This window comes from Nannospalax galili, unplaced genomic scaffold, assembly GCF_000622305.1.
Source record: "Nannospalax galili isolate Female #2095 unplaced genomic scaffold, S.galili_v1.0 scaffold680, whole genome shotgun sequence".
In the NCBI taxonomy this organism is placed as follows: Eukaryota; Metazoa; Chordata; class Mammalia; order Rodentia; family Spalacidae; genus Nannospalax; species Nannospalax galili.
In genome coordinates this window covers 2,036,824-2,057,005 of record NW_008348218.1, presented here as the reverse complement: position 1 = coordinate 2,057,005, position 20,182 = coordinate 2,036,824, and the positions used below count along the sequence as shown (strand labels likewise).

At 40.4% G+C, this 20,182-nt stretch overlaps 1 protein-coding gene and 1 long non-coding RNA gene across 15 annotated transcripts in view; one reads left to right on the top strand and one right to left on the bottom strand.

Annotated features, from left to right (window-relative positions):
• Positions 1-5,699, top strand: part of Nrg1 (neuregulin 1) — a 206,820-nt gene extending 201,121 nt beyond the window's left edge. For 9 of the 14 annotated variants that reach the window (XM_029569254.1, XM_029569252.1, XM_029569253.1 and 6 more), the window contains 2 exons: positions 21-227; positions 2,822-5,699. In XM_029569254.1, coding sequence (XP_029425114.1) covers positions 21-227; positions 2,822-3,479 — 865 coding nt within the window. In that variant the 3' untranslated portion in view covers positions 3,480-5,699. Of the gene's footprint in view, positions 1-20; positions 228-2,323; positions 2,466-2,821 lie in introns of all 14 variants that reach the window. The other 5 variants (XM_008844930.3, XM_029569255.1, XM_029569262.1 and 2 more) reach the window with 3 other exon arrangements.
• LOC115072358 lies at positions 239-13,634 on the bottom strand. Its single transcript, XR_003851403.1, has 3 exons — positions 13,505-13,634; positions 13,337-13,424; positions 239-2,095 (listed from the first exon to the last, which is right to left on the bottom strand). It is a non-coding gene; the product is annotated as an uncharacterized LOC115072358 (long non-coding RNA).
• Between the last annotated feature and the right edge of the window lie 6,548 nt (positions 13,635-20,182).

Below are 20,182 nucleotides of genomic sequence, written 5' to 3'. Positions count from 1 at the left end.
TTTCCCCCCCTCCCCCGTAGCTGGAGTAACGGTCGTACAGAAAGCATCATTTCAGAAAGCCACTCTGTAATCATGATGTCATCAGTAGAAAACAGTAGGCACAGCAGCCCAAGTGGGGGCCCACGTGGACGTCTTCATGGCCTGGGAGGTCCTCGGGAATGTAACAGCTTCCTCAGGCATGCCAGAGAAACCCCTGACTCCTACCGAGACTCTCCTCATAGTGAAAGGTAAAACCGAAGGGCAGAGGTACTGCAAAGGAGAACCTTACTCAGTAAGCGAACCCTGAGAGCATCTCACCTAAGGAAATATATCCATTTAGGACAAGGGGCATCAGTTTCCTGGTACACCTGGTTGACAGAGTCATCCCCTAATTTGACTGATGCCTTTCTTCTGAGCATCTCCCATCATCCCAGGGGCTGACAGGCAACAGACTCCTACAGAGCTGAGCAATGTGCTGCAGCAGGTGCAGCGGGCTGGAATTCTAAGACCTGACCATAAAGGCAGATTCACTTTGAGTCCCACTTTCCTCGGGACCCTCCTCTAATCTCAGTTGCTCAACCGTCCAAACCCTACCTCAGTGACTGACCTGGCCTCATGCTGTCATGTGCTAGATCTCCTACCTGTAGACTTAATCAAATCAAGTCAAGGGTTATGTCACTGCTGACGGTCATGAGGGAGCACTTGCTTGTGTTCCATCACATAGTATCCCTTTTATGAAATTCCAAGAAGTGATGCATAAATAAATGCCTTGTATGCTGAGTCAGGCAGTTTTCATGGGTGATTTTCAAAGCAGATATTTCCTGCGTATGACCCTTTATTCCAGAATATTTACATTTCCTTTTGGGAGAAATTGAGCTGGAATGGAAAAATAACTACAAAGGCAAAATACCGAATGGAAGAAAGTAAATTGGAAGAGGCATTAACTAGGAATATTGCATTTATATTCTCTTTATCCATTTTCACCTCTGCTGGAAGAAAGGTACAGCTTTTTAGCCCATCTGCAGTGTCTTACTTGGTTTTCCGACCCAGGGGGTTTTATCCTCTTGCTGTTATCTCAGTCTCATCCTCGTCCATTTACTAAAAGATCAATATAACACCAATGCCCCTGTGTACTGGGCTGTTATATGGGTGGAGATGATTTTGAAAGACCTTTCACTTATGGACATAGAAGCAGAGCAATGAAGACCCCACTGGGGGCTTTCAGGTCAGAGTGCCTGCTGATCACATCTTACCTTACCCCCAAAGTGGTTTCAGAAGAGGAAGAACTTATGAAATTAGTATTCTCCTTACCACACATCTATGGAAGAGTAGGGTCTAAAACTGACTCAGAATGTTAGTCAATATCATGTAGCTATATTTTTACATGCTGAAGTCTGTCCATTTCAATTCAGTCCTCTTGAAGCATGCAAAGGAGGTCAGATGAAATCTATCCTCATCATGACAGCCTGTCTTTGAGGGTTGTCACTGCTGGAGGAGACTTCCTGGCATCATCCATATACTACTAGAACTAAAAACTAGACATGAACAGAAAGACCATGGGAGAAACAGATGAATCATTTGTATGTGATGGCTGCATGGATTAGCATTTCTCAAAGGGCCGAATTTAAGTACCCCCAAAACAAAATGTCTTCAGACTTGAGCCATGAATATTTCAATTTCTGAAACACTTTCCAGTTTTAGACCCAGCTGGATCTCACCTCCACATTGCTATGAATCTTGAACAAGTGGGAAAGTTAAATAGGCTTCCTCTTCCTGTTAGTTGGAGTTCAGAGAGCAAGATCCTGTGTCATCACAGATCACATCAAATTAGACTCTGTGAGTGTCAGTGCAAAGAAGAGTCTCTTAGTGCTAGTCATTGGAAACATTTTTATCAAAAGCTGAGAAATGTGACTCACCTCAGCACCAAAAGACAGGGAAAGAAGACGTGGTACCAGAAAGAAGTCATGCAGTGTCCTGTTGGTGAAGGTGGCACTCTTATCAGACGTGGCATGGCTTAAGGTAACAGCCCCTGTGTAGCTGCAGAAGCTTACTGGACCCAGAGTGGATCTTTGCAGGCACTCCTTTGAGGGAACCAAGGCTGATGCAGTGGTGGGATCTGGAAGAGAGGTAGACAGGAGACTGTAGTTAGTCTCCACTGTGGTAACATGAAACCAAATCAAGGTTTTTCCCAGGCTGACCTTTGAATGTACTGCACTCTGAAATGACCAGTTGAAAATTGATTGTCAACTAGTAGCATTTCATGAAAACAATGAAAATCACACAAATGTATTACACTGTTATCAGGAATAAATCTTAAGTCACTATGCTCTTTTTTTTTCATAAGACATAACCTTATAGCTGAGCTAAGGAGAAACAAGGCACACAGATCCAAATGCATGCAGATCCAGCTATCAGCAACTCATCTTAGATCTTCCTCCATTCCCCATTTGGGCTTCATTCTCTAAGACCCCTTGGCCTTTAGGAAGGTATAGTATTTAAGAATACTTCTTTCCCTCCTAAGTCCCTGAGCCTTGGTCTTTATAAGCTGAGAGGTTCTTGGGAGCCCTGTTTTCTTGGCTCACATGCTTTTCCCTAAACTCATGATGAGATTAAAACTCCCCAAAGCTTTAACGAGATAGATGATTTAGCTGATGGTTGCATGACTCCTGTACGGTTTATGACGCTAGGTTCCAAGGGTGCTGAACTTCTAGCGTAAAGTCTAAGAAGTATGCAAAGACTTGTTCTCTGACTATATCCTGTGGTGAACTCTGTCCCCTTCCCCTCCCTATTAACACGCCTCTTATTCCACCATACTCATGCAGGGTATTCTGTGCTTACACAGGTATGTATCAGCCATGACCACCCCGGCTCGTATGTCACCTGTAGATTTCCACACGCCAAGCTCCCCCAAATCACCCCCTTCGGAAATGTCTCCACCCGTGTCCAGCATGACGGTGTCTATGCCCTCCATGGCAGTCAGCCCCTTTGTAGAGGAAGAGAGACCACTGCTTCTCGTGACACCACCGAGGCTGCGGGAAAAGAAATATGACCACCACCCTCAGCAAGTCAACTCTTTCCATCACAATCCTGCACATGAGAGTGCCAGCCTCCCGCCCAGCCCTTTGAGGGTAGTGGAGGATGAGGAATATGAAACGACCCAGGAGTATGAGCCAGCTCAAGAGCCTGTTAAGAAACTCGCCAACAGCCGGCGGGCCAAAAGAACCAAGCCTAATGGCCACATTGCCAACAGGTTGGAAATGGACAGCAACACAAGCTCTGTGAGCAGTAACTCAGAGAGTGAAACCGAAGACGAAAGAGTAGGTGAAGACACACCATTCCTGGGAATACAGAACCCCCTGGCAGCCAGTCTTGAGGCGGCGACCCCTGCCTTCCGCCTGGCTGACAGCAGGACTAACCCAGCGGGCCGCTTCTCCACACAGGAAGAATTACAGGCCAGGCTGTCTAGTGTAATTGCTAACCAAGACCCTATCGCTGTATAAAAGTCAAATAAACACATAGATTCACCTGTAAAACTTTATTTTATATAATAAAGTATTCCACCTTAAATTAAACAATTTATTTTATTTTAGCAGTTCTGCAAATAGTAAACAGGAAAAAACTTTTATAAATTAAATATATGTATGTAAAATGTGTTATGTGCCATATGTAGCAATTTTTTACAGTATTTCAAAACGAGAAAGATATCAATGGTGCCTTTATGTTATGTTCTGTCGAGAGCAAGTTTTATACAGTTACAGTGATTGCTTTTCCACAGTATTTCAGCAAAGTCTCCCATATATTCAGTTTTTGCTGCTCCTGTGCATTGCATTATGATGTTGACTGGATGTATGATTTGCAAGACTTATAGCTGTCCCTCTGTTTGCTTCTAGTAGCACCCAAACAACACTGTCTTGAAATGGCACATCCATCCCAATACTCTTCTCTTTTGTACGAAATTTTCTTTGCTTTGGGATATGAAATGAGTTCTCTCTAGTCTGTCAGCCAAAGATTTGCTTCATTGGGCTCTGAGATAATAGTAGACCCAACAGCATGCTACTATTAAATATAGCAAGAAACTGCATTAAGTAATGTTAAATATTAGGAAGAAAGTAATACTGTGATTTTTAAAAACTATATTATTAATCAGAAGACAGCTTGCTCTTGCTAAAAGGAGCTACCATTGACTTTAACGTTTTGTTATTATTGTTGTTCTTCGCAAAGAGCAACACTTTTAAGTATAGCCTAGAGAATGGGATCTGGCTTGCTATCAGGATAAATCTAACAGCTTAGAAAGGACTCAGTTCTACTTTCTTTTTGGAGGGGGCAATGACCCAGCAACTCATCTGTTGACCAACTAACCACAGCTGATAAAGGTGCAATAGTTTTCTGACTTGCATTTTTCACTGACTTGGGACCCACTGGCTGGCTGTGTCTTCTGGGCTCCAGAAGAGACACATTGTAGCATGAAACCCTCTGCCCCAAGAGCACACTCAGCCAAATGTCCAAACTCCTTCTAGAGCGCAATGTGCTTATGGTACATAGCAGTGGTTTATCCTTGTAGGAAAATGTTCCAGTGGTAGGGTGTTTAGAAAGAATTAACGTAGAAATCACGGGGGGAGAGCAGCTGTGTGATCCAGCTGACACCTTAGTTTGGTTGACCACTCCTTTCTTCCTACGATGTTTCTCTTGTGTTTCAACATTGTCTTAAGTCATAACTATGCATGAATCTTTTTTTGCCAGGAATGGCCAATGTGCATGTGATTTGTGATTAGCAGGAACTTTCCACAGTGAGGCCTCACTAAGAAACGTCAGTAGTGTTGGGAGGATGGCACCATTACTTACGGACGTGACCCTCACCCGTGGACTGATCTCTCTAGTGACAGCCTGTATCTTCCACTCCCCTTCTCTTCATTTTTCCCACACTACCACAAAAGCAGGACTCAGATTGGTTTAAACTTTGTTCTCTTGTGACTGTAAATCCAGTGATGGTTTATAGGTATTAACATTTGAATTACTGCTAATGAATGAAAAAAAGAAAGTAAAGAAAAAAAATGCAGACCCCATTGTATGCCCTGCCTGATATATCTGTCAGTCAGGGCTGGAACTTGCTGAAGTTCCAAGTAGGCACCCAGGAGTCATGGGGCAAAATGGAAAACAGGTTAATGGGGGCTCGAAAAATCCGTGACAATTATTGTTTCTTGTTTCCAGTTAAGCTGAATCTATTTCTTTATCAAATTTTTATGTTACAAATTCAAAGGGGGAAATGACATGCAAATAGGTCTTAGAAGAAACCTTCAGGCTGCCCATGAGTCCGTGTTGTCATACGCCTTCACTTTTCTAAGATCTACTGAGAAGCTGTTTGCAGTTCCTTGATGTTACTCTTACCATTTGATATCTCTCATTTCCTGCCATGATTCATACGCCACTTTCTCTGTGCTCAACGTTATCCTCCTTTGCTTTTTAACCTGCACGGAGGAACCTCTGTCAAGTAGAAGGCTGCACTGATTTCCCAGATCTGCAGAGATTAGTCAGCTCATAATATGGAGAAAAGGACAGTAAGCATGAAGAGGGTCTTTAAATTATTATAACCTTGCCTTTGAAGGCCTTGATTCATTCTGTAGTTTTTCAATGAAGAAACCTCTACTGTTATTTTTTAAAAATTCTATTCCAAGTGTATTGTTCATTGGAATGTTAAGACAGCCCCTTCTGAAAAGTAAATAGACTTCTGATAAAAACAACAAGCAGCACTGTACTGAGTATGAGAATTTCTGTAAATCTGAAAATTGCAAATACATGTGAATTCTTTTTCCTCTGCTGGTTCTGGCAACCCATGGAGGTCATATTAGTGGTGACAGCCTGTTCTCCCAAAGAACAAGTGCTTCCTTCATAAGAAAGACCACCTGACTGCTCAGAGCTACTGTTGTAGCCTCCAGATTTGTGTTCCCAGGGGCATCTCTGCCAAGCTTCACTGCCGCGTCACTCTCGGCCACCATTTATGAAAGCCGGCAGAGCTGTGGCAATGCAAAGGAATGCACACCTGCGTTCCCAGAATGTGAGGAGATGTCTTGGGTTTTAACAGAATAGAAATTGTTCAGAAATTGACATTAACTTTCTTTCCTGGGTCTGAAAAACAGAACCACAAAGTGTTATATCATGGTGGTATAGTTGACACCAAACTCCTTTTTCACTCACTCAAGATTTGTTTTCTGTTCTGCTTTTCCCTCCTGTCCTCCACCTACCCGCAAGAGTGCCTGGTGGACAGCCTTCAGCTTTGTACAGAAGGGTCCTCTGTGTAGGAGAGAATGTATTTCAAGCAGCAGCATGCCATCTCTTTCTTGTGTCCGTGTCCTGTCTATACAGGTGGAGTCTATCCAGGGTAACTTGCTCAGTATCTATTCCTCTCTTAGATCTGAGGTTAAAATATATGGCTCATTTTGGTGAATAAGGAAGATCTGGTCTTACCTTTTAGACCTGGTTACATTCTGCCATCCACAGAGATTTCTATCCACAAAGATCCATGAAACACTATGTAGAAATGTAGACAAAAGGAAATGGCCACACATCACAAGTTCTATTATATATTCTTTTGTAAATACATACTGTATAGTACTTGGATGTTTTCTCAAATCATTTATTGTCTTTATGAGTTAATGGTAGTTTTTACTCTCTCAACCTACTGTATAACATTGTAAATAACATAATGTCATTTATTATTTATATTTAAACATCTAACATAGAGAATTGTTTCCATATAAGTTTAAGATAAATGTTTAAAATATATGTTTTTTTCTTTGCTTTGAAATTCTGTACCTTTTCTTTTTTTCATTTTTGAAAAGAATAATTTATTGTTCAGGAGAAAGAATATATATGTAATTGAAGCTATTTGAAGAATGCACATTTGAAGGCTGTGAGGTACTGATAAACTAAAGAATTTATTATCTCAAATACTAAGCAATAAGTAATTGTGATTTATTTAAAGTTTTGTTCATTTTCCAAGAAAGTCATACTGCAATAAAAATGCTACTCTGTGGAGACGTGGGCGTGTTGCTCAGCAGACTAATGCAGTCTGTTAGACCAGCATCTTCCATCTTGCCTTGACACCTGTGCTAGCGTAGGAATGTGCTCCATGGACATCATGATCATCTTGTCTGTCTGTTGCTTTTGCCACATGGCCCATCCTTGAGTCACCTCCCTCCCAAATCTGTTTATCACTTACTCTGTGTTATAGGAGCCACACAATCAATAGCATGCTCCCTTCCATAGCCACTCCAGCCCCATTCACCAAAACATCAGAGGGAAACATTTTAGGATATGAAGTAGTGGATCCTAATTGTTGCTATGATCTGCAGTGACTTAATGGAAATGTCCATGCTTCAGTATCATGCAATCATGAGAGAGAAAAGAAATGTTATTGTGTTTCAAAGTGTTTAATGGCCACAGGAGCCTCAAAGACATCATGCTAAGCTTCTTATAATGTTTTTAAATTTACTTCCTGTCATGCCTGCAGCTTTATATGAAAGTTAAAAAGCGATTTTCTACACTCTCCTCATTCTATCAATGAAACAAATCAAGCCAATGCCCAATGTACTGCTCAGGGAGGACCTATGCACGAAATGCTCCTCACACTGTAAGACATCTTAGAATGAAGATAGTACTTTTCTTATTAACCTTAACCTTATAAAGCCATATTTTAACAAATAGATAGTTGTGTGTACTTTTTATATATTTCGACCATTCTCATCATTGTCTCTGATAGATGGAGAGCTTTTAAGGAATATGGAATAAATGTCAGCAATCCTTCAAGGTATGCAATGGCTTGCTTTGGAGGTTGAGCATAACCTGAGATTTCCTCTCAAAGCTCACCTCCACATGTGGACACAATTCCTATTACCTCATAATAGCACCACTAACATCATTTCCAAAAGCAATCTTGATGTCAAGACATAACTGGTGGCCTTTGTGTGTTCGGAAGCCACAAGTTTAATATTATGGTCCACTAGTTATTCATCCAACAAGCAAACAACAGATGAGGAAATGTGCAGAATCCTTAGAAGTTGGAGACTGGGATACTTTCCTCAGTTTATGCTGAGGCTTTGCCTACCCTACTCCCAAAGTGAACAGAATTGTTTACCTGAGTGGTCATGACATTCCAGGCAGGACGATATATTTAAAAGAACATGGAAGAAGTGAAGACTCAGTTCTAGCCAAATTGTCTAGATAATGACTACAATTCTCAATTATGGTTAACTCAATTATGGTTAACAAATCCAGGCTGGTTCTGCAAAGTAGGAAGAATTTTGTCTTTCTCACCAGCCTATAGAGTCTCTGTTCTCTGCTCCAACTTTGAATTACAAGATGACTTTATGTCAAGGATTTGGGGATAAGAAAAGCCGGCTGAAGTCTGAACACCTAAGATACTGGAAGGGGAGGAAATTTCAGGTGTCTGAGAATCTCTCTCTCTTTCTCTGTCCTCTCACATCTCTTTTTCTCTCTGCCTTGACATCTCGAAAATTGATTCACTGAAAGTAGTGTAAGGAAAGTATCACACTAAAAGATTAACTTGTAGGACAGAAATGTTTTTTTACTTATGAAAGGCAAACCTTTCTGTTGGTCCAGAAGATGCAGCATCCTACCCAAGAAGGTGCTAGTTGGCTCCCATTGACACTCTGGTCATGCAATATTTGGACCTCTCTGGTTTTGAATTTTGATCAAACTTGAAGGAATCAACTACCTTAGGAAAATAACTTTCTTGCTGTAGCCTATCACAACAATATCACCTACCCTTTTATTAAGAAAATGAGAGACAGTGGCAGAGAATGAGGTGATGCTACCACCTAAGCAGCTGGCCTAGATCTCACTGTATAGACCAGGCTGGCCTGGAACTCACAGAGATCCACCTGCCTCTGCTTCCCAAGTGCTGGGATTAAAGGTTTCAAATAAACTTACTGGAACAGAATTTGATGGAAGAAAAGGTATCTCTTCCCACTAAACTACAGGCTAACAAGAATAATGTTAAAGAACTTAACACCTTTAAATCTAAAGATCTTTAATATCTTGTGTAAAGATTTGCTTATATATAAAGACATGAACTGCAAAATAGCAATAATCTTGGAATATGTTTTATGACTTAAAAAATATTTTATGTTTTTTATTCTCTTCACTTCATGCTAGAAAAGAATGATGAAAATTTAGGCCCATGAAGGTTGAAACATCCTTCTCAGAATAACATATCTAGGGAGTTGTAGAGATAATATATGTTACCTAATTTCTCTGACACTCCTCCTGGCCCTAACCCAAGCACAAATAGGTCTTTTTATTTCTAACTTTCTTAACCTATGTAGCATAAGGTACAGCTAAAACAAGTTTCACTTTTGAAAGAATGAGCCTCTCTGTTTTTGGATTACAGATATTCCAGAACCCTGTTTTCTTGGCGTAGCAACTCAATGCACCTTCCCTACATTTGCTTTCTAAGGAAACTGAGCAGAGCCCTGGGAATGAATGCACAATCTGCATGTGTAAGCGGCAACCTCTATTCAAATGAAGCGAATGTTTGTGGCCAGAGTAATATCCCCACCACTGAGCAACTTTGTGAACGTGGGCAACTTCTTCCTGGTCTGTGACTACACAGCAGAGCAATTTTGTGAACTTGGATAATTTTCTCTTCCAGCTTTCCTGGTCTCTGCCTACAGGGCTGTGGTTCATGAAGTTTAAACATGAGCACTTGTAAGGAAGCTAGAAAATGTCTAGTGCATGCTGGGAGTTCAGAGACTTCCATCAGCTCCTTCTTCTCCAAGTTCTTAAGCTTGGAGATCTGAGTTTCTCAATTCCAAATGAAATGTACTTTGTTGCACAAACTGATCAGATAAACTATTTCACCAATCCCATGTCAGCAAGAAAATTATAATAACAAATATATGTTGAGAGGCACATCACCGCATAGCATTCATAGTTATAGCTTTAAAAATGAGAACTTTGTATATTTCATAAGCAGTGTGTTTCTTATGTAACCACCTTTTCACGGCTATTCAGTAATCTTTAATGATTTGTGATGTTCACTATGACTTCACATAAATTTAATGAAACATGACTGTAGTTTTCATAATGCCACTTTCAAACTTCATTGCAAATTTTTAATGGAACAATCAAAAACTTTTCCTAACCCTACAGTATATCTGACTCTACAGACCCATTGACTTTAGTTTTTACCCACAATGTTCACATATATTCCAGTCCCTTGAAAAAGTACAATCTGAGAAGAAGTCTTCAGGGTGAGAAAACTAGGGCGTCAGGTCTCAGATTAGCACCAAAATCATATGCCGATGGTGGCTATGGCTCTTCTCCATTGTCCAACAATTCTCCCAGTTCTGACTTACTCCTCACTCCATACATAAAACAGGATTTCTTAGTCAAGCTATTTGCATTCAGTCCTTTAAAACTTCATCCTGCAAGATTTCAGTTCATATCAGTCATCACTCTTGCAAATAAGCATTGTTAATAGCGATGGAGTCTAACATAATTGTTTTTGTATAATCTTTCCTTTAAATGAAATATTTTTTATTGAGAACAATTGTAAGTCTAGCTCACCATAAAACACAAAGGAATATTTTCTTATTTTTAAAGTAATAATCTTTCAGGTAGGAACTTTGTATCTCTGATCATTAGCATTATGTTAAGAAAACACTTGTCTTCTCTTCACTGACTTTCCTTTTGATGTGAAAGGCTACTAAGCTCTCCAAAGTTTTGCCATGGCACAAGAACTTCTTGTTATCATGGTTATCTGGGTCTCTGCAGACCCCTATGAGGCCAAAAGTGAGCTTTTTATCTCTTTCAGAGAACAAGGCTTCATTGTAACATCAATTTGTAGTAAGTTATCCAAAGAAGTTCCACTTGGATCCTAAGCTCTCTCTTCACTGTGGAGAATAAGGAGAAGAGAATTTAGCAGTGACAGCCGCATAACCACGTCATGATTATGAGATGACGCTCACAAAAAGTCACCACACAGGAATCCTGCACACACTCCAGCTTCCCTTTAGAATGAGCCACTGTTCAGAGCTCTGTTCTCAGCATTTTCCTCTATGGACTTCAGAACACAAACACACTAATTACGCTGAATGAGCACTGCAGATTTTACACATGTATCAAATTTTCACACTGTACTTTATAAAGATGTACAGATATGTGTCCATTTAAAAATCTGAAATCATAAAACCATACTTTGAACAAAATCCTAGAAATGGTCAGACTTAAAGAGGATTTAGAGTAATGTTTTCAGACTAAGAAGGCTTTCGTGGATATTGTAGGTCCTTAGAAAGTTTCAGGGCTGAGTCACAGAGCATTACATAGTTTCCATTATTTGACCACAGACGTCCCTTTCACAGCATAAACAGATGCTAGCTCCACCACTCGTTTTCGGGGACTACTCTGTGTGGGGAGTTAAGTAGGAATGCAAAGGAAGGACTTGGCATTCACCCTGTGATGATGCTAACAGACAGAGAGTTCCACTCAGGGTCAAAATCGTGTTAGTTATCATCAAAGAAGCAACTACACTGGAAAATATCCCCTCATCTGGTTAGGAGAGACACCTGCCGCCACCATCCACACCACACCTGAGCAATATTCTAGATTTCGCCCTCCACTTCAACTGAGTATCAGACATGCTGTCAGATCATTCCTGCTTCTCTTCCATCTATCTTTGTTCTCTCATCTTTTCATGGGGATGTTAACAACCTGACCGACATATTTCATTAGCTCCCTGGGCCATACTTCACATCTGCCGGTGAATCCTAGTGTTCACATCTTCGCAGGCTTGTCTACTGGTTACATGCTTCCATGGCTCCCCAGGGATAAACTCCTCAGCCTGACTTAGGAGGCCCTGCACAGTCTGCTTCTGCCAAATGGTTCTAGGTACCACCATCATCAATCTTCATTCCAGTCTCCTGATCTTCTGTTCCAATGTTATGAAATCCCAGTCATTGACATACCAACTTCATGTTGTTGCCATGTACCTCCTGTATTATTATTTGCATATTGTTTTTGATTGACTGCATTTTAACTAAAATAAAGTCATTTCAAAGAAAACTTCGTATCAATGCTGTGAATTGAAAAGTTCAATTACCACAATGAAAATAAACTATAAAAATAAACATAATAGAAATGAAACATTATTCAAAATAGCAAGATAAGATCACCTGCTTAAGTCTCAGAGCATAAAATTTGCTCTCTGATGAAGGGGGAGACCAGCAAGCATTAGAGAGATAGAAAATGTATTCAGAAAACACAGGAGGATTTATTCCTTGTGTTTATTAGGACTGAGATGGACTGATGGGGAAGTTACTTCTGCTATTTTATTCAGTAAAATCTAGCGGATCCTAGATGATCTTCATACATTTAGTCATCCCCATATCTTAGGAAGCAAGGTACTTGCCTTGTGTAGACTGTTCGTTTTTTCTGGAGTACCCTTCTCCAGTTATACCCCTTATAAAATTCCTTTCTCCTTCCTGTGGGTAAAACATTTCTTCACCCTTGGACTCCTCTCATGATGAAAGTTCTAAGTTTCCATGATGCTGTTTTTCTTTTACTCTCACAGTAAACTGTGTCCTCCTCAGCAGCGTTCTCTATGTATCCCACCCTGGCATTCCCCCTGCAGAAGACTAGAAATTGTTTGAGGTCAGAGATACTATCCAGAATATACATACTGTGTGCCTAGCACAGTGCTGGAGGTATGGTAGATGCTGAATGTCAAGAAAATAAATTACTGGAAACCAGAAATATGAGCTATGAACAGAGTTGAAACTATGTGAGGAATCCAGATGAGTTTAAGCATTTTAAAAAACTAAGATTAAGAGTAGTCTATGAGTTACTAAAACAAAATTAAAAAGTGGATGAATAGAATCAAGCTTGCTACATTTGGTCAAAAAACAAGCAAACAAAATACCCCAAACTAAAAACCTGGAGCCAGAATCTGAAGAATTGAAGTTCCATGGTGTAGACTAGGTTTCACAGTGAATTAATAATACCACATGACTAGGTTTCACAGTGAATTAATAACACCACATGTAACTTTTGCACGTGGTCTTGGCTTTGTCTCACCAGATCTATCTTAAATTAACATCTCTGCTTACTGTTCTTCCCACCCATTTCTTTTCAAAGACCTGAAAACAAAACTTCTTAATTAGACACAGTTCACTATGCCAGTCTTACAGAGCAGATTTCTACATTCCATTCTTTTAAAAGTTCTATTGAACTAAAATCAATGTAAGTTTCTAATATTTTCAAAACGTCCACAGAAAGCCTTGCATATTATACACCCTCAATAAGATTTTTAAATGCACAAGTTGATTAAAACATATGAACTCACTGTGCCTCAGAAGTCAGTAGAAAATATAACTTGTCATCATAGAATGCAGACTTGCAAGACCAGCTGTTCGGAGATACAGGAGGTGATTCTATTTCAGAGGTAAAAATAATGTAACTACTTACAAGGAAAAAGAAGAAACTTCCCTTTATCACACAAAACCTCTTTTACCAGTAGTTTGCTTTGTCTAGAAGAGCAGTTTTCTTTATTGATTTAAATAATCTGTCAAATTGTCTACTTAAAAGCAGAACATTTTGCTGTATGCTCAGCCCGGTGATTCTAAGGCTGACGATAACTTTAGTGATTCCAACGTTGAAAGCGTATAACCACAGTTATTTAAGCATTACCGGCCAGTGAACACACTCAAATGCTTCCCTGTGGCTTACTGGAATTTCATGCAACTTTAAGCTTCAGAAGAAAGAAGGTTGCACTGGAAATGCTTCCAGAGCTTGTTGAACATCTCCATTCTATGGAGTTTCACAGGCGTGAAGCTGATGAGAACTGAGGCCCATTTAAGCTCTGTTCTCATCAGACATGTGACCAACCTCTGTGCCGCCAATTCCATGATGTCAGAAGGTGCCAGCATGAGCATCCAGGAAGACAAATATCACTTTGCTCCTGACCAAAAATTCCCCACCTGAAATGTACCAGAGTACCAAGCAGATTTTGAAATACACATATTCCAGGAGCTTATAGGTATCTAAACCTATGAGGTTAGACCATTTGTATTCCAAGACTGGGCAGTGTTTTGTTTTGTTTTGTTTTGGTTTCTTATGAAATCAGTGTCTGCCATGATGGTGCATGCTTGTCACCACAGACTTAGAAACTAAGGGGAGAGGATTTAAGTTTTCTAAGTGAGCCTGGACTATACAGGGAAACTCTGTCTCAACCTCCTCCCACCAAAATGAAATCATATCCAAAACATCTGAATTAAATCATTTAAATGACTGCGATGCTTATCTTTAATATTACAACTTAAGACCATATAATAGTTTTGGTTGCTCACATTCAACAAACCAATAAAATGAGGATCTGAAAAGGAAAGCTGGCTGTAGAAAATCAAAGTCCAATAACTCTCACTCTTGCCCACACTTCCATCCTTCCATTCTGAAAATGAGCACATGGAGTGTCCCTAGAGTTTGTCTATATTTAATAGATAAATTCGGTATAAAGAGGAAAATCTCCAAAACCCATGAGATCTAGGTTTGGATTCTCCCTGTTTAATTTGGGACATTTTGGCCAGTTAACATCTCTAACTCTCAGAGTCATTGGTGGGAGTAAATGATATTATTATTGTATACAGAATGTAAGCATGCTACAATACCATCTAGAAGGTATTCATTTACTGTCACACTTTAGCCAGGCATAGTGACGCCTGTAATCCAAGTGTTCAGGAGGATTAAAAATTAAGACAGGGTGATTGGAGCTCAAGGACATCCTAGAAGACATAGCAAGTTCCAGAGTAGCCTGAAATATAGTAAAACTGTATTTCAAAACAGCAACAACAACAAAAATCTAAATTTAAACAATTATGTCTTCATTTAGTCTTCTGTCTTGTGCCTCACAGAGGAGAGGGAACAGACAATGTTCCCAAGCTTAGAAGCCTAGCTGGATCCTGCTGTGCCTGTGGAGAGCGCTCTTGGGGAGGCAACTAGAGGCTGCAGCTTCAGAAAGCTGACTTTCACCCTTTACAACCAGAACGAAACCCGTCTTTCCTCACTCAGCTATGTCGAAACATGAGAGAACAAATTTACTCAGGACTGAATTAGACCAGTAGAACAGATGTTTCTTTTTCCTTCCGAAGTAAGCAATTTTACAAATTCAGAAATGAATATGATCATTTGCTCCATCCAATTAGCAGGAGGTAATTTAGATTTCAAGGCCATTATGTAAGGTATCCTCCTTCACAGCCCAGGCTCTGGCTCCACTCATGCCCCGATTTTGCAGCTCAGCATCTCTGTGAACCTTGTAAACAGTCAGAATTTCCATTTTAGTATTTGGAAGTGCTGCAGTCCCCTTTTTTAGGAAATTGATGCTTGGCAAATAGTGAGAGGCTTTGCAGATTACGAAGATGATGGCACAGCTTTCTCCTGCCTTATGGCTTAATTTAATTAGATGCCCTGTAATAGCTGGACATCAGAATTGAACTGCAGAATGGGCTCCGGTTTGCCCCCAGGCAACTGTGAGAGCAGGGCAAATCAGAGACAGGCTGTGGGACGCCTCAGCAGTAGACAATGAAGCAGCATCTTTTCTCTTTCAGAGGGATTGGGCAAGGTGTTGAGAAAGCATCCTGGGAATTTTGCTCCCACAAGATCATTCTAAAATATGCCTAGCAAAGTAATGAGTGAAACCACTGTCAGCTTGAAATTATTCTGGGGCCACTGGGCCTGGAAGACCCTAATGGAGACAGTTACATGCATCTATCTGGGACTTTCAGCAATACAACTGCCCCCCACAGTGCTGCCAGGCCCTCCATCAGCCACTTCTCCAGGTCAGGGACCAAGCGGAGATGTCAGGACGTCAGGATGCTCTTCTTCTTCTGGCTGATACCCAGATACCTCATGCTTTAGAAGATTTAAGATGTTCACAAATAGTAGGATGTATTATTCCTATTGGGGAGATTACAAAACTTCACAGATTCTGCTTTTTGAACATGATAATACAGGACGCTTTGGCATCTCTGCTCAGGCTGAGTAGAAAGGCATCCCTGTGGGGCAGTTATTCTCTGGTTCCACTTCGTTTGTTGTCTCCAGAAAGTGAAATGACAGCTCATTGGGTGGGGCTATGTGATGGAGGGTTTCTGTCTTAAAATGGAAATTAGGGGGGATTTAGAAAAGTAACAAATGATTTCCTAAGCAAGTAGTACAATCAGCCATCCATTTGTGAACAGGGCTGCACTCTGAAGACAATGATAAAGACGGCCCAGGAAACAATGATCAGTGACATATGGTCAATTGGTTGCTAGGGCTATCTGCCAATTGCAAGGCTGTAAAGGAAACACCAGCCACTCTCTGAACCCATGCATACTTCTAGACATACTGACACAGTCAGTCTTGGTTGTAGCTGTGGGCTTAGTGCTGTGCTGTGCTGTTCTGGCTTTTATACAGACATCTTTATGTCATCTTCAATACTGTGAGGCAAGTGTCATTTCTAGTATGGGTGAGAACGGAGGCTCAACTGTATCAAGCATCTTAGAGATCTCAGAATTAATTTCTGCACTGTTCTGCATCCCTTCTAAAACTGATCTTCATTCATTACATGGATCTTATTCTTTCATTCAACCAACATAAACTGAGTATATGTAACATGCTGACACTGTGCTTAAGAGCCAGTGGTACAAAGAGAAAAATGCATGTCATTTGAAGACATCCAATTTTTCAGAGAACACATTATGGATTTGAAAAATAATAAATAGCAACTGCACTGTGACTGTGTCAACAGAAATGAACACAGGACACAGATACTTTCATCATCTGTTTACTGCCAGCCCTACCAGGTAGATATGAACTGTGGCATGTTACTAAGCATCTTAGGTCTTCCTTTACTGACCTCTAAGAGCTGAATAATCTATTAAAATATTTTTATGATTATCTAACATATACATAAACATCTAAATTACCATTTGGCTCAGGGAATGTGCTCATTAATAATTTCAATGGGAATTTAAAGGTATAGTAACCATGATAGCTTAAAGAACCACAAGAGACAGAGAAGATAGTTGCTGTCTGAGGCTTATGGTTCAGCTCACCCTGAAAAAAAAGTGGTTGTTCACCCCAAGGGGAATGGAGAAAACTTATTATAATTTTTTTTCAAGGGAAAATGCCCAGAGAACTGAAAGAGCAGGGTGGTTTCAAGATGGTTTGGAGGATGTTGAAAAGATGTAGAGTCCAAAGTATTTTAAAAGATCTAAAGCTGGTGTGGCTAGCTGCAACTAAATTTTGGAGTAAGGTCATTGTGATCATCATGTTAGAACTGGAGGAAATGAAAAAAGGTGGTGTGCTCACAAACAGGGCTTATGAAATTATTTCTGAATACCATGGCATGAAGCAACGGAGCGGAGAGTGAGAGCAAAAGTGAAAGAGAGAGAGAGAGAGAGAGAGAGAGAGAGAGAGAGAGAGGAGACAGAGAAAGTTAACAAAGTCAATGTTGTAGGTGAGTGATAGTAATTAGAACCTAATATGGTTTGGTAGAAAGAAAGCTGCAGACTAGAAAATGGAGTGGAGGGAAATTTATGAGGTGGAGAGAGAGATTTGATGACTGAGTTGACATGTGGTGTAAAGTAAGAGAAGGTCCCAGGATGCCATTAACTTGACTTTGGAAGGGCTGCCAACATTTATTTTAAGAAACTTGATAAGAATATTCTCCATGTGTTTATAGATATATAAGAGGCAAGATCTGAGACAAGTCCATCACTCTATTCATAAATCTAGTCAGTTTGGGCTGTAGCTGTGGGCTTGGTGCTATGCTGCTCTGTTCTGGCTTTTGTGCAGATATCTTAACTTCATCTTCAATACTGTGAGGCAGGTGTCATTTATAGGATGGGTGAGGCTCAATTGTATCAAGCATCTTTTGCCTGACATCAGTCAGCATACAAGTATTAGAACTGGAAAGCAAATGAGCCTTGCCTATGCCAAAGTAGTTAAGTCCTCTTAACCGCTTCCCTCAACCTGCTTCTCTTACAGAAATGTCTTCTGTATGTGATTCATGCTAGAACACCATCCAAAATGATCACCCCTTTGACTTAACATGGAAGAACAAATTCAGACTGAAGCTAGCCTGTCTTCTTCTAAATTACTTATTATAGAAATGACATTTGACTAAGACAAGCATGAAACTCACACCCTCTCCCATGTCTGAATTCACTTATTTATTTGTCATTTAGTAACCTACCACCTATCAGCAGCATCTCACTAATGCTTTCTGTTCTCCTTAAACATTGGCAGGCACCATGTCTGTTATCTCTTCAAACAATATACTGTGATACTTCTGGAACCCTGGGCATTTGATATTCATTGAGTACTGAGTGTTCCTTTCTGTGTCTTACTCTTTTTTTAAATCACTGAAAATGCTGTACATTAATCTGAACGTAACGTTTGAGGAACTGTTCTGGGATCCACCCCCATCAGTCTTCTAGAAATGAATTTTCCATCTCAAATCAGCCTTCATCAGGAGGGGCTGGCTTAGTGATGTGTTAGGATGCCTTAAGTGTGGATGTTTCCTCCATGGAACATGGTGGTTTGTTGAAAAAGTCTTGCTAGATAATTCTGGTAACCCAGATTTTTATGCCTGCTTTAAAAAATAAGAGATTTTCCTCCCAAAGCAAGTGTAGTAATACAAAACAGTCTGTGGACTAACATTAGATAGTCATTATCACTGATAGCAGAATAAGTCTGACTTCCCTGAACAGATGCCTAGACTTTAAAGTTGATGCTCAGGGGGGGTGGTGTGATATCTCTTCTCTCTATACTACTGTAACTTCTCAACTTCGCTTTTTTCATTGGTTTCCAAATTTTCTACCTCAGATCACACACTTAACATCACATGGTAAATATATCTCTACATGTATACGTAAGTTACAGAGTCACAATAAAGGTTAAAGAGGCAAAGAGTTTCAGAGAGGTCTGAGAAGCCAGAGATGGAAAATGAACAAAAATGCAAAGGAGTCTGGGAACGAGATAATGAACCATCTGGAGGTCTCTGGAGAGGTGCTTTGGTTTTGGAGTCTGACTACAGGGTCAGAGTTGTCCATCTTACAGAGCTGAAAGTCAGAATTGGGTCTAGATTAAGGAATGGCGAGATGGGGGGCAGGTCCAGATGGGAGAACAGAGGATGGGAAGACAGTGATTTGAGTAGGCCACATCAACAGAGGGGACAGAGCTGCGAGCTAAAGCCCCCAAGACAGGAATTTTCTCCCTTCTGGTGCTTGATGCATGCACTGGGCAGTCAGATGAAGGTTCAGTGGGAGCCATCATAGCTGCTAGGTGTCCACCTCTTTGCTGCATCCCTTGATCCGGTGTGTCTGATAAGGCCTCTCTCCTGGTTTTCCAGATATCATTTGCATAGACCCATGTGTCCCTGCAGTACCAATTTATCTCAGTAAACAAATACTGGTACCTTTCCTATTCCCAGGAATAAGTCATTTATCAGTAGGCGCAAGAAAGATAATGTTGTTCACATGTCCACCCATGTGCAAAGTCATCCTCTATCCTCAAAATCCTATCAAAAACTACCTATAAAATGGAGCATCTCAGGGTAAGCCAATATCTAAAAAGTCACCATTTTGCACAATAGAGAGTAACTTATGGCAAAGCACAACCTGATCTCAACATTATACTTTAATGTATTGCTGACCCTCAGGGCTCTGGAAACTGGTGGATGTTGGGGATTATACTGCACTTACCTTGGGCCTTCACATAGCTGTTCAGAGATAGTGCCTTCGGGAGAGCTGTTGACAAGGACAATCATAAAGCTCCACAGAAGGAAGCACTTTCATTTGTCATTACTCCACCCCGAGCTAGTCTTACCAAAGATGAATGGCAAAAGATGTCCATTCATTAGAGAACCATTTAGATGGTTCTCTAAATGAAGACAGACGATCATATTAGAACATTGTTCTTCTACTGTGTATCTAATATATCATCAGATCTCACTAAGGAAAAGTAAGCAGAATTTCCTTTGGTCTTTTCAATTAGTATAATGGAGAATCTGAATTTAGCAATAAGAGAGATTCAGTCCTGCCTGGGCATGTTTGTGGAATTGGTGGGAGCAGCTGCCAGAAGCCTGTTTGCATATAGATTGAGGGTCCTCTGGGGACACTTCTCATTCTGAAGGAAGAAGTTGCCTGGCAAC